The 13647-nt window shown below is 38.0% G+C and overlaps 1 protein-coding gene across 5 annotated transcripts in view; it reads left to right on the forward strand.

Moving 5' to 3' along the window:
* Positions 1-1484: 1484 nt before the first annotated feature.
* Positions 1485-13647, forward strand: part of LOC127791817 (porphobilinogen deaminase, chloroplastic-like) — a 30535-nt gene continuing 18372 nt past the window's right edge. For 3 of the 5 annotated variants that reach the window (XM_052321922.1, XM_052321921.1, XM_052321923.1), the window contains exons 1-2: positions 2256-2546; positions 12139-12549. In XM_052321922.1, coding sequence (XP_052177882.1) covers positions 2271-2546; positions 12139-12549 — 687 coding nt within the window. In that variant the 5' untranslated portion in view covers positions 2256-2270. Of the gene's footprint in view, positions 1773-2255; positions 2547-12138; positions 12550-13647 lie in introns of those variants that run through there. The other 2 variants (XM_052321924.1, XM_052321925.1) reach the window with 1 other exon arrangement.

The raw sequence follows: 13647 nt of genomic DNA on the forward strand, positions 1-13647 counted from the left end.
TGTTTTCTATTTATATTTCTTTCAAAGAACACCTAGATTGATCTAGATTTGTGTTCGAACTTAGAACAAAGAGCTAGGTTCTATAAACCCAAATTCATTATCTCTTTCTTTTAGGTTCAAAGAACACCCAAAGTGCCTCTTGGGGCATAACTCGGATGGCAAATGACGGGTCATGATATGCAGTGTCATCCGATGGGTCGTGAATTCAAATCCTGACCTCCTTGAGACATATTCTATGATTTACTTCTTTTAGCAAAATTAATGGACTAAGCACTAGAAACTCTCGCAAAAAATGGTCATCTCAAAAACACCTAAATTGATACGAGTTTTTCAAATCCAAATCTAATATCTCTCTCTTCCTAGGTTCAAATAACACCACGAACTTAAACTATTTTAGGTCCTTTAAAGCCAAAATAGAGATACAGGTTCAGTATCTTTCTCTCTCAAATCAATTTGATTTTTCAAGCATTTTTTTGGGGGTTTTATCGACTAGGTTATTAGCAATGCCATTACCAACCACCACCAACACTTATTTCGTTTTATTTTTTATTTTCAATTATTGAAGAATTTTTAAATTTTTAATAAAATTAACTCTCGTTACTTCCTAACAAGGGAGTATATGTTATTGGTTTAATCTAAAACGAGATTAGTGATATTTTTAAAAAACAAAGTGATTGGGGAAATTTAAGTATAATTCAATGGTGGTTTATGAGATTTATCTTTCTTTTTTCTTTTGTAAGAGATCGTAAATATTATTGAGATTATGTACGTCTAAGCTAAATTATTATATTTTTTATTAAAAAATTATATATTTTTATAATTAATATTATTAATTTATTATAAATCCAAAAAGTTATATATGTTGCTTATGTTTTATCCATTTAAGCAAAATTAGGATTTTTTTATTGAAAATTTTATATAATTTTATAATTTATATTTAAAAAATATTTAATATTATCAGGCAATCGCATAGGAGCATGGCATGGCATAATTTTGGTCGTCCAGTAAACCTATCGAAGTGTTGAAGGTTGCAAAAATAACAAAAATACTTTTATTCAAATTGTAAATTTGTTTCCCCTGTTTCTTGCTTACCTGCCTTATCTTTCTCTTTCTATGGCTGCCTCCAACAAGTATTGACCGTCACTGCACTGTTTTTGTCTTCGCCTCTTTGCTTGTCTTGCAGTTATGATGCAGAGATGATCAATACTTGTTATTGACAATATTATGGAATGAGAAAGAAATGACGCAGGTAAAGAAGGGGCAAATGAAGCAAATGTACAATTTGGGTGAAGTAGTTCTTTTAATTTTTCTGCTCTTTGATCAGTCTCTCGGTAAGGTTGTCGAACAAAATAGATTAATATAATTTTAAATATTATTTTTTAAATTTAAAATGTGACATGGCATAATTTCTGTCCGACGTGGAGGATAAGTGGAGCGGCATCGAAACAAAGTGCAATAAAACCAACAGATGGAGCCAAAATACAAAAACCCAATCTTCTTCTTCCTCTTCTTCTTCTTCTCCTCTTCACTTTCCATCCTGTTGCTTCAATGGAGACGGCGACAACGACGATGCTCTCGCTAAATCAAGCTCTCTTCCCTTCCAATTTCCGGTCTCTCGGCTCAGTCTCCGCTCTTGGTGTCTCTCTGCCGTCGCCAAAGGCTCCGTCCACCATCCGTTGCCGCCGCAGAAATGCGGTCACAAGGGCCTCGGTCGCCATCGAACAGCAGGCTCAGACCAAGGTAGCTCTCATTCGAATCGGCACCAGAGGAAGGTAATTTTTCTTTTCAATTCACTGAAAGATCTAATGTTGTCCGTGCACCTACTGGCTGAATGGAAAGTCAAAATTGTAGTTCAGACTGCGAGGTCCCAGGTGTCCTAGGGTTTTGAATCTCGGGAGAATGCAAATCATGTGTTTGTTTTGTGTACTGTTTTTCTGTTTCGGAAGTCTCGATGTGCATTGTGTTGTTTTGCCCCAATATAATTGGAACTGAAGAATAGTTAACAAGATCCAAGCTCTGATTACTTGAGTTTAGACGTAGAGGAAAAGAAGAGTTGAGCAGATTACCTTAATTGATAACCACTGACCAGCATCAGAGGTTATTTAGATTAAATGAATTTCCAGATCTTAAGGAGGATCGTCTGATGTTGACTTGCATCTGTAACTTAAATATACTATGACCGGGGAAAAGAGGCGGATATGCTATGAGTGAAATCAAGCCTTTGATTACTTATGTGACAAGGCAATTATCTTTCCCAATAAGTTGTTTAAATGGTAAAAGGAAAAGCCTATCAAGTGATAAAGGTGAATTTTGAGGGGGAAAAGGATGGTTCATCGCATAACAGAGATTTTAAAATTTCTTACCATCTTTCTTCACCTACTGGTTGCCTACATGTCTTGCATGTGAGAGTTCAAACTTCTGGAGCCTTTAATAGGTTGATAGGTGGTTATCGAGGAAAAAAGCGGTTTGAAAGTTGGGGACAGAACAGCTCAAAGGAATCACAATGTAGTTTTGCTGAAGACTTGGGATGCTTGTGCTGCTATGAGGTGACATCTGATCAGAAGAATGCATTAGTATCAATATTCATGTCTATATATGTATACATGTATTCTATATAGTTTTTACAAAGAAGGTAGCTTATGAAGCTTAGGAATTTCAAAGTGGCATATACTCTACAGGCTTCAATGCCCTGAAGTCAAACAATGAACAGTTGATGACCGATGCATCAGAACTATTGAAAATTTTAGTTTTCAATCCCATAATATGAGTATGAATATTTTTTTGGCTCTTGATAGCATATCAGGTTTCAAGCAACCTTGTCATCAACCTGCTTTTAACATAAAACGACCTTATTGCCAATTCAATTGTGTTATAGATGGTTAACCACTTCAGCTGAAATCCATAGTGGATACATTGGGGACTTTGCAAGTTTTAGCAATAACAAATAAAACGCTAAGGTGGTTGGCTGGAGTTCAATGTGGGCAGGCCAGTTAGAAATCCATTATTTGGTGGAAAGTTAGAAGATCAGATTGCCTATGTGAAAATGTAAGTTCAAATTTATGGAAATAATGTGGTGCAGATGAAAAGGAGGTTAAGATTTCACCTAGTTTACTCTTCACAATGCCTCAGATTAGTAAGGCTGAGCTGGGCTATTTAGAATCTAAAGATCTCCAACTGTCCGGAAGTGGAGGTGAACTTGAATTCTGGTTGCATCTGGGTGATAAGATTGTGGAAGGAATAAGTCCTAGCTAATGGAAAACATGAGATGAAATTAAACTAGAGAATGGTCAAGAGTCTTCAATATATTGTTCCGGAATCCAATTGGCATCTGGGTGCACACTTTGTCACAGTTTTTATGTTTTCTGAACTGAAAATCTGCAATTGGTGGTTTGGATAGCATGTAGGGGAGAACGGCATATTGTTTGCAGTATCCATAAATTTGCATATTTCTTCTGTTTCTTTGATTCCTTTGGTCATGATGCTTCCATCATAACTGCTTAATAAATACCTGCGTATCCCTTGGCAACCCTTCTTCTGCAATGGAATATTTGTTTGTGGTGGTTAAACAAGCTCTGGGAACAGTGACATGATTCTCTTTGTAGGCATGGTTCAAATCTCATGCTTACTTTGTAGTTTCATTTCTTATATTATTGGCGTGAAGAAATGGTGTGAGACTATTTTTATACATACCTCACCTTCACATATCACCTGTTATATTGATGCTAAATAGGCTTTCTTATGGATGTAAATCAAGAGATGTCTAGTCATATGGATTGAATGGTTACTAAAATGAGTTCAAGATAGAAAGAGAAATTCATGTAGTCAAAAACTATCTCTGAGTAACTGTTGCTTGCAAAAACTGTCTGATAACTGTTGCTAGGTCCATTCTATCTCATTGCAACATCAAAACAAAACATCATATTGCAATCAGGTAAAACTTACTTGTAGATTTGAGAGAATGGGACATTTCGTTGGCCCGTTAAGCTCTTTGAGAGTTGGGTGTCTTACCATGTCTCACTTTTCCTTTCTTTATTATAATTGAGAACTAATGATAACTCTTTTTCTTTAGTTATTGAAAAATGAATGGAAGAGATATATTGAATGTTTGGATGCTGAATAAAATAAATGTTCTTCCTCACACTTCATTGATCTGTAGGTTGAAATGTGTATATACAAAATATCCTAAAAACTCTCCTAAAATATAAGAATAGATTACAACAAATTCAAATAACAATACATTACAGATTAGAATAAATTTGAACTTGGCTTCCCTCATCCGTTTTGAAACTGTTTCATCCTTTCTTTCATTTATCCTCTCAGTTTGAACTTCTCCTAGGTTTTCCCATAACAACCTCATCTCTTTATCCACTGTTCACAGCTTGGAATCATTTTTCCTTTTATCTTCTTCAACAGTTATAAACAATGGTAGAAAAACTAATTAAGTACCAGGAATTGGATCTCCCTAGATGTACAAGTAAAACAACCATTTGAAATATTTAGTTTTAAAATTGGAGCTAAATTGGAAAAAGATCATCATCGTCATCATAACCTTAATCCCACTAGGTGGGATTGAATACATGAGTATTGGTTTTCTAGTCATATGAATCCATGACCATATCTTTTGTAAAGTCATATCAAAGGATTTTCCCCCAGGTGCATCTATTTGTCTCCTTCCCACATATTCCAGCTGTTTTATCATATTTTTTACATCTTATTTCATAAAGGTGCCACTCTCAATGAATAATCTGTTTCTTATTCTGTTTTCTTTTTTCCTGATATAGCCACACATCCACCAGAATAACTTTGCATGAATTACACTCTTGCACATATTAATATTTAATTGTGTAACATTTTGAGCCATACAACAAAGATAGTCTTATAGCTGTTTGTTTAGCTTTATAACTTCTGTATCAGATGTGTAAAATGGGCTAGGAAACAAAATGGGCCATGTGTCACGGAACCAAGGCCAATTTTTTGCTGCAGCTTAATTTACTTTGTTATTTCTCTTTATTGTTCAATTGTAATTCTCTTTTTCCAAGCTATTAGTTAGTTAGAGAGAATGTCCAGCTGTAAAGGTAGCTAGGATAAGACAAAATAGTTGGTTATGAGGGCTGTGATCTGCTGTGGCAGCACCCTAGGATAGCTATACAAGCTCAATCTATCCCTGTAAGACGCCATCGATTATCAAAGAAGGAATATAGTTCTTATTCTCTCTCAACTTCTCTCACTCTCTCTTTCTCTCGTTCTCTTCCAATCTCTCCCATTCTTTCCTCCGTTCTCTAGCTTCCTCGTTCAATACACATTGAACTAGAAGGCTTATTATTGTCACAATTCATAACTGTGACATTGGTATTAGAGCATCGATTCCGGCAACATAGTAACATCACGAGGGTAATGGCTGAAGGAACTCGCATGAAGAATATGGAGTTACAACTCCGGCAACTCACTTCGACCGTTGGGGGAGTTCCAACATCACGTGGATTGTTTGGAACTAGGATCCGAGAACAATTACGAGGCTATCGGAGGAATGGAGCGTAGGCTCGAAGGTGGTTTGAATCAGATAAGGGAAGATATCAACCAGATGAGAGAAGAGATGGGGAATCAGCTTCAACGATTCATGCTGATGTTCACCTAGCAAAACCAGGTAAGAATAGCCCCTGACTTCCCTCCTAGAACTAGAACAGAACCTATTTTACATATTGAAAGGATGAACCAAGGAAATGGTGCTTCGGAGGTTGAGGTTGAGCAGGACGATGAGATCAAAATTGAAACAAGGAGAGGAAGTGAGGATAGGCTTAGTCCACCTCAACCAGGATTTCCCATGCCTCGAATGGAGATTCCGGTATTTGAAGGAACTAATCCTAGGTGGTGGATTAGGAAGTGTGAACGGATGTTCAAATGGTATAATGTGCCAGCAAAAAGAAGGGTGGCCTTGGTTGCTGCTTACTTTGATGATATGGTGGATGCATGGTTCCAAGGGTGGACCCGAATGAGGGAGAATTATACTTGGAGGGAATTTTCAGAAAAGCTATGTGAAAGGTTCAGGGAGAGGACCATGTCGGACACTATAGAGGAATTCAATAAATTAAGGCAAGCGGGGAATGTGGGGTCTTACTTGAGACGTTTTGAGGAGTTGAGGTCACTGATGACTAATAATGACCCCCATCTGTCGGAAGCTTATTTTGTTTCTAGCTTCCTTAGCGGCATCAATGAGGATTTGCGACTGGTGGTAAAAATGATAAGGCCTCGGACAGTGGAACAAGCTGCGGAGAGTGCCAAGTTGCAGGAGCTAGTGGTTGAAGCTCTTATGAAAAAGCAGAGACAACAATAGAAAGTGACGTCCAAGGGAAATTGGCAGCAAGGGATGAGCAGCAAAGGGACTTATAGAGACTCGATGAAAGGAAATACAGGGGGAAGAAATGTTGGTGGTTCGTATCAAGGGGGATGGTTGGAGGAGCATAGGAGGCAACCCGGCTCATGTTACAGGTGCGGTGATAGATACTATCCTTGGCACCAATGCAAACGCCAACTATTACTGCTGGAAGGAGATAGGGATGGTGAACTGGAGGCAAAAGAAGTAGAAGATTTCAGGGAAATTAGAGGGGAGAATGATGGAGAAATATCCCTCCATGCCCTCAAGGGGGATCACCAACAACAAGATAATTAAGGTTGAAGGGAAGGTGAAGGAAGGCAACTTGTCAATTTTGATTGACAGTGGGAGCACACATAGTTTCTTTGACGATAGCACCGCTAAGAAGCTAAAGTGCCAACTCACTGGGACATCGCCCTTGAGTGTGGTCGTTGCCAATGGAAATCGGGTGTTGAGCAATTCTGCCTGCCTGGGTTTCATATGGGAAATGCAGGAAGAAAAATTTGAGGCAGACCTTAGGTTGTTGCAGCTAGGAGGGTGTGATGTGGTGTTAGGAGTGGATTGGATGAAGGGGGTGAGTCCCATAAGCTTTGATTTCAACCGAATGGAAGTCTCCTTTGAAAAAGAAGGGAAAAGTATGACACTTACAAGTGGGTAAGAGGTTGCAACTTGCAAGATGATTACGGGTAAGAGACTGCAAAGGGTCCTCAAGAGCAAATGGAGTCAATTTACACAGCTATTTTCCATTGTGGAAGTGGAGGAGAATCCTAATGGGGAAGGGCTGGGGGAGCTACATCTCACTGTCAGCCACCAGCAACAAGGTGCCGACCAAGTATGTGCACAACCCTTTATTGATGAATTGTTGGCAGACTTTAAGAACCTCTTTGTGGAACCAAAGACCTTTCCTCCTAATCGAACTTTGGACCATGCCATTAACCTAAAACCAAATGCAGAGCTAGTCAATGTCAGGTCATACCGTTATGCCCCCGTCCAAAAAACCAAAATTGAAAGGATGGTAAAAGAGATGATAAGTCAATCCTTCATTAGACCAAGCCAAAGCCCTTTTGCTTCCCCCGTCCTATTGGTAAAGAAAAAAGATGTCACTTGGCGCTTTTCCCATACCCCTTGTTGAAGATCTTATGGATGAGCTACACCAAGCCAAGTTCTTTTCCAAGCTGGATCTGCGCTCAGGCTATCACCAAATAAGGATGAAGCCCGAGAACATCCACAAAATGGCCTTTCGAACACACCATGGTCATTTTGAGTTCTTGGTGATGCCCTTTGGGCTCACCAACGCCCCAGCCACTTTCCAATCTTTAATGAACCGGATATTTGAACCCTATCTAAGGAAAGTTCATCCTTGTGTTCTTTGATGACATCCTTGTATATAGCCCCACATTAGACCAACACCTCATCCACCTAAGAACCACTTTTGAGGTCCTTAAAAGAAACTAGCTATTCATCAAAAGATCTAAATGTGCATTTGGCCATAACCAAGTAGAATACTTGGGACACTTAATTTCAGAGGAGGGAATCAACACCGATCCAAGAAAGGTGGAGGTTATGCTCAGTTGGCCAAAACCCACTACAATAAGAGCTCTTAGGGGATTTTTAGGGCTTACTGGTTACTACCGCATGTTTGTTAAAGGGTATGGGGTCATGAGAAAACCACTTACAAACTTGTTAAAGAAGGGAAACTTCTAGTGGGGGTCGGAGGCAGATTCTGCTTTTGAAGAGCTGAAGGTGGCGATGAGCAGGGTACCCACACTACAACTGTCGGACTTCAACAAGCCTTTTGTGCCTGAGACGAATGCTTGTGGAGTTGGAATAGGCGCAGTATTGATGCAAGACGGAAGACCATTGGCTTTTCTGAGCCAAGCCCTCAGCCCTAAACACCTTAGACTAAGCGTTTATGAGAAGGAGTTCTTGGCTGTCCTAATGACTGTGGAAAAATGGCGCCATTATTTGGAGGCAGGAAGGTTTGTAATCAAGACGAATCACGAGTCCTTGAAGTTCTTGCTCCAACAAAAACTTCAAACTCAACTCCAAAAGAAGGGGATGGCCAAACTAATGGGGTTGGACTACTCTATTCAATATAAGAAAGGAAAGGAGAACCTAGCAGTAGATGCATTATCTAGGTGCCAAGAGGAAGCAGGTGCAGTCGCCCTGACTGTGGTAATTCCCGAATGGTGTGAGGAGGTGGTGGACAGCTATGAGGAAGATGACCATATTAAACGACTGCTGGAAAAATTGGCTCTAGGAAGTAAGGAGGCAGAAGGATATACGATGGTGGATGGGTTGCTGAGATATAAAGGCAGGATAGTAATAGGCCACAAGGAGGAGTTTAAGAGAAAAATTCTGCAGTCACTTCATGAGTCTCCTTTAGGGGACATTTGGGCATCCAAAACACCTACTTGAGAGTGCGGCAGCTATTCCACTGGCTGGGGCTTAGGGTGACGGTCAAGGACTATGTTCTAGGGTGTGATACATGTAAGAGGTGCAAATATGAGAATGTGGAATACCCAGGACTTCTGCACCATTACCCATTCCAAAACAGTCATGGACAAGTGTGTCCATGGATTTCATCGAGGGGTTGCCACGTTCCGAGGGCAAGGATTGTGTGATGGTGATTGTCGACAGGCTGACCAAATTTGCACACTTTGTGGGGCTAACGCACCCTTACACCGCCCAAGAAGTGGCAAGGGCGTTCACTGATCGGGTAGTAGCAATGCACGGGATCCCTAAGACTATCATATTAGATTGGGATAAGATCTTTACCAGCCACCTTTGGAGGGAGTTGATGAAAAACATGGGCATAGAACCCAACTTATTGACTGCCTATCACTCTCAATCTGATGGGCAGATAGAAAGAGTGAACCAAAGTCTTGAAACCTACCTCCGCTGCGTGTGCTTGCTGCAACCAAAGAGTTGGCATAGGTGGTTAGCTCTAGCACAGTGGTGGTACAATTCCAGCCACCATGCATCTATAAAGATGTCACCCTTTGAAGCTGTGTTCGGGTTTAAACCTCCAATTCTACCAACCATCGAAGAGTGTACCTCAGCTGCCGTAGTTGAGGAGTATTTCCAACAAAAGAAAGGGGTGATACAGCAACTCAAGCAAAAGTTGGCATCAGCTCAAAACCGGATGAAGCAGCAGGCCGATAGGAGGACTGACTGAGAATTTGAAGTAGGGGAGAATGTTTATCTACGGCTGAGGTAACCCCATCTTAAGTCCATTTCTCAAGGACTAGTCTCTAAATTCAACCCTAAATACTTCGGGCCCTTTCCCATAACGGCTAAGGTAGGCAAGGTGGTTTACCGTTTACAACTTCCTGAAGGATCCAACATCCACTCGGTCTTCCATGTTTCCCTACTAAAGAAGTCAACTGGACAGGAACGAGTGAACCCAAAATTACCCGTTTTACCTAGGGAGAAGGAAGTCACAAAGGAGCCGAAGGCTATATTGGATAGAAGAGTCATCTACCACAAAGGGGCCTCTCTTATTCAGGCGCTGGTCAGATGGCAAGGAGGATCTTTGAGGGAGGACACCTGGGAGTACCTTCCCCAACTACTACAACAATTTCCCCGAACCGCTAGCCTCTTAAACATTTCTTGAGGACAAGAAATTGCTGAAGGGAGGGGTATTGTCACGGAATCAAGGCCAGCCAAGGCCAATTTTTCTGCGGCTTAATTTACTTTGTTATTTCTCTTTATTGTTCAATTGTAATTCTCTTTTTCCAAGTTGTTAGTTAGTTAGAGAGAATGTCCAGCTGTAAAGGTAGTTAGGATACGACAAAATAGTTGGTTATGAGAGCTGTGATCTGCTATGGCAGCACCCTAGGACAGCTATATAAGCTCAATCTATCCCTGTAAGACGCCATCGATTATCAAAGAAGGAATACAGTTCTTATTCTCTCTCAACTTCTCTCACTCTCTCTTTTTCTCATTCTCTTCCAATCTCTCCCATTCTTTCCTCCGTTCTCTAGCTTCCTCGTTCAATACACATTGAACTAGAAGGCTGATTATTGTCACAATTCATAACTGTGACACCATGCCACCCAGCCACGAGGCTGATAAATAAAAAATATTTTTTAAAAATTTCTAACTATAAATAAATAATCTAAGTATAATTTAACATATAAATCAGTGTATTATTTGTAATTTTGTACGTTACATTCTGTAAATTGTAAGTTTGCATGTATTTTATGACTTTTTATTTGTCAATAGTTTGAGATAGTAAAATTAATTTGAGGTAATTGTCCTAGTTAAGAAATTGAATTATGTAATTTTGTGTATGATTTTTCAATAAAATGATGAAAACAATATTTAATACGATATTTTTATTGTATTACTAAAAGTTGTTTTTTAATTTTTTTAAAAAATTCCAAATGGTGGGCAAAGCGGGCCCAACCTGCACTGGCCAGAAAAAAAGGGGCTAACCTGTCACTGCCCATTACAGCTCTAGATTGTATGATTACATAAAATGCTGAAAGCATTTCTCCATAGTATCCCACCTTGTATCATCCTGAATAATTTCTCCTTTTTTTAATGATTGATCTATATTTAAATTGATCTTTTCTAGGAATAAATCTTCAAGTTCATGACAACATCATCTACACTTCTATTTGTTTACTAAACTTACATTTCATATATTTAGTTTTCAATCTGGTCAATTCAAAGCTATTCCAAAAATTTATTTTTATCCCTTAACATAACCATGACTCATAATCCATCAACAAGCCATGTTTATAGGCTTGATAAAACTCTTAAACAGATGGAACATATTTTAAATTGATCCTATCTAATTTACTGATCTATAAGCACAAAGTCTATTGCAAAATCTGTTAAAATTCCCAATAAAAGACAAAATCATTCAAGATAAACTTAAAAAATACTAATTATACAAAACCAATCATTATTCTCTTCAAATAAAACTAAAGAGTCCTAAAATTAAAGATTATGTGATGCCTTTCTTGACTCTATCATATGGACTACAGCTACAAATGTTTCTCCTTATGGGGTATGCCTTTGGTGACTTCATGAGTTGGGAAGTTTTCCCATGTTTTTACCATTTAAGGTTGGGAGATGCCAACTAGAATTAGATTCTGGTTGGACATTTGGTGCAACCCCAGGTCATTAATTGAGCAGTTTCTTCCTTCTATATTTGGCTGGTAATGGAGAGGCGGTTGTGGCTGGGTATTTCTATCTTTCTTTGTTGAAGAATCCTCTATTTTGTCTAAAAGGCCATGTGTTATCTACTTCATTTTTTTGGCTCAGGGAGGACTCCTTTTTGCCTGTTCTCTATGCAATTTTTGTTTGATTTACCATGCCGAAGCAGCACTATTTCCTTGGCTAAAAACATGTCCTACTGTAAATATTTTCTATTAGTATAACAGTTTTTCTATGAAATTTCAAAACATTGATAACCACCAGCACATCATCCTAAAAGTTATCATATTCGTGTAACTAATAAACAGCTCTTGATGTTATACAAAGTCAACAAATATCAAACAATACATGAGTACTTCTGTAATGATGTGCAGCAAAATTGATGGGCAAATTTTTTTTCTGCTGCATGCTACTAGCTCCTGAAACTGTGTTAACTTCTTGAAAAGAATACAGCAATAACTGAAGTTGAATATATTATCTACCTTAAATTGTATAATTGATACATAATAGATAGTCAATTGCAGAGGAAAAGCATCTTTTAAGCTAGATATTTGGATATATAGCTCCCATATGATTGTCTCTATCCATTCTTTGTGTAGGACAGCCCACTGGCACTTGCTCAGGCTCATGAGACACGAGACAAACTCATGGCTACACATTCAGAGTTGGCTGAAGAGGGTGCTATTCAAATTGTAGTAATAAAAACAACAGGTGATAAGATATTAAGTCAACCACTTGCAGATATAGGCGGGAAAGGCTTGTTTACAAAAGAAATTGATGAGGCACTCATAAATGGTGAAATTGACATTGCTGTCCATTCAATGAAAGATGTTCCTACATACTTACCAGATAGGACAATTTTGCCTTGTAATCTTCCACGAGAGGATGTTCGGGATGCATTTATCTCCTTAAGTGCAGCTTCACTAGCAGAGCTTCCAGCTGGAAGCACTGTAGGAACCGCTTCACTCAGAAGAAAGTCTCAAATTCTCCATAGATATCCATCACTTAAAGTGAGTATACTGTATTACATGTGATCACATATTTTTGCAAGTATTTGGTCATAAGCTCTCTCTCTCTCTCATGTTTTGTCTTTTGTTTTGGGGGGGGGGGAGGTTTGATAGTCATGGTGGGACAAGAGAAGATGATAAGAGTAGATAGTGTTTGTTTGTCAACACGTTGACCCAATGCAAAATAGGAGGAAGTTCTTCTAGAGCTCTGATTCCTTGTTTCAAAATAGGAGGAACCCAATGCATTATGGTTTCAGAAAGTGAATAAACAGATTCAGCAAATTCTTTTAGGTTGTGTTTGGAGGTGGTCATTTGACCCCATCATTTGGGCTTTGGGATTTGAAATCCCAAATCCAATGTTTGGCTACCATTTTATAGAAGGGATTTGGATTTGGTCCAAATTTATCATGGAGTTGGAGTGTTGGACTTAATAAATAGGAGGATTTCAAATGACCCCACAAGGGGTGTCATTTGGACTAAATATTTAGTTATACATTGATTATAAAATATTTTATTCTTATTTATAGTTATATACAATTCTTTATTAAAATATTTACATGTATGTATATACATATATGTACACATAAGTATACGTACATATATGTGCATATATATAGTATGTGTGTGTGTGTGTTAGTATATATAGACATATATATACATTTATATAGGCACATATATTATATATACTATATACATATATTTACATATGTATGTATGCATATTATTATATATATGTACTATTTACATATATATATATGTAAATAGGTAGATACACATGTATATATATTTACATACATATGTATATGTATATATAAACATATTATATATATGTATTTATGTGCATATACATATATATATATATATCTACATATATTAGAATGATTAGATTTGAAATTCTCATGTATAATAGTTATCCAAACACTTTTAAGTTTCAAATAACATCATTTCAAATGACAAAATTTGAAATGCAAGCTTTTCAAATTGTAGAATTTCAAACAAAATCATTTGAAATACCTCCATCCAAATGCAACATTATAACAAATATTTATATACATATGTATATAAATACATGTATATCATAAGTGCATGCATATGTATATA

The sequence above is a fragment of the Diospyros lotus genome, chromosome 15 (assembly GCF_014633365.1).
Source record: "Diospyros lotus cultivar Yz01 chromosome 15, ASM1463336v1, whole genome shotgun sequence".
Taxonomy (NCBI): domain Eukaryota; kingdom Viridiplantae; phylum Streptophyta; class Magnoliopsida; order Ericales; family Ebenaceae; genus Diospyros; species Diospyros lotus.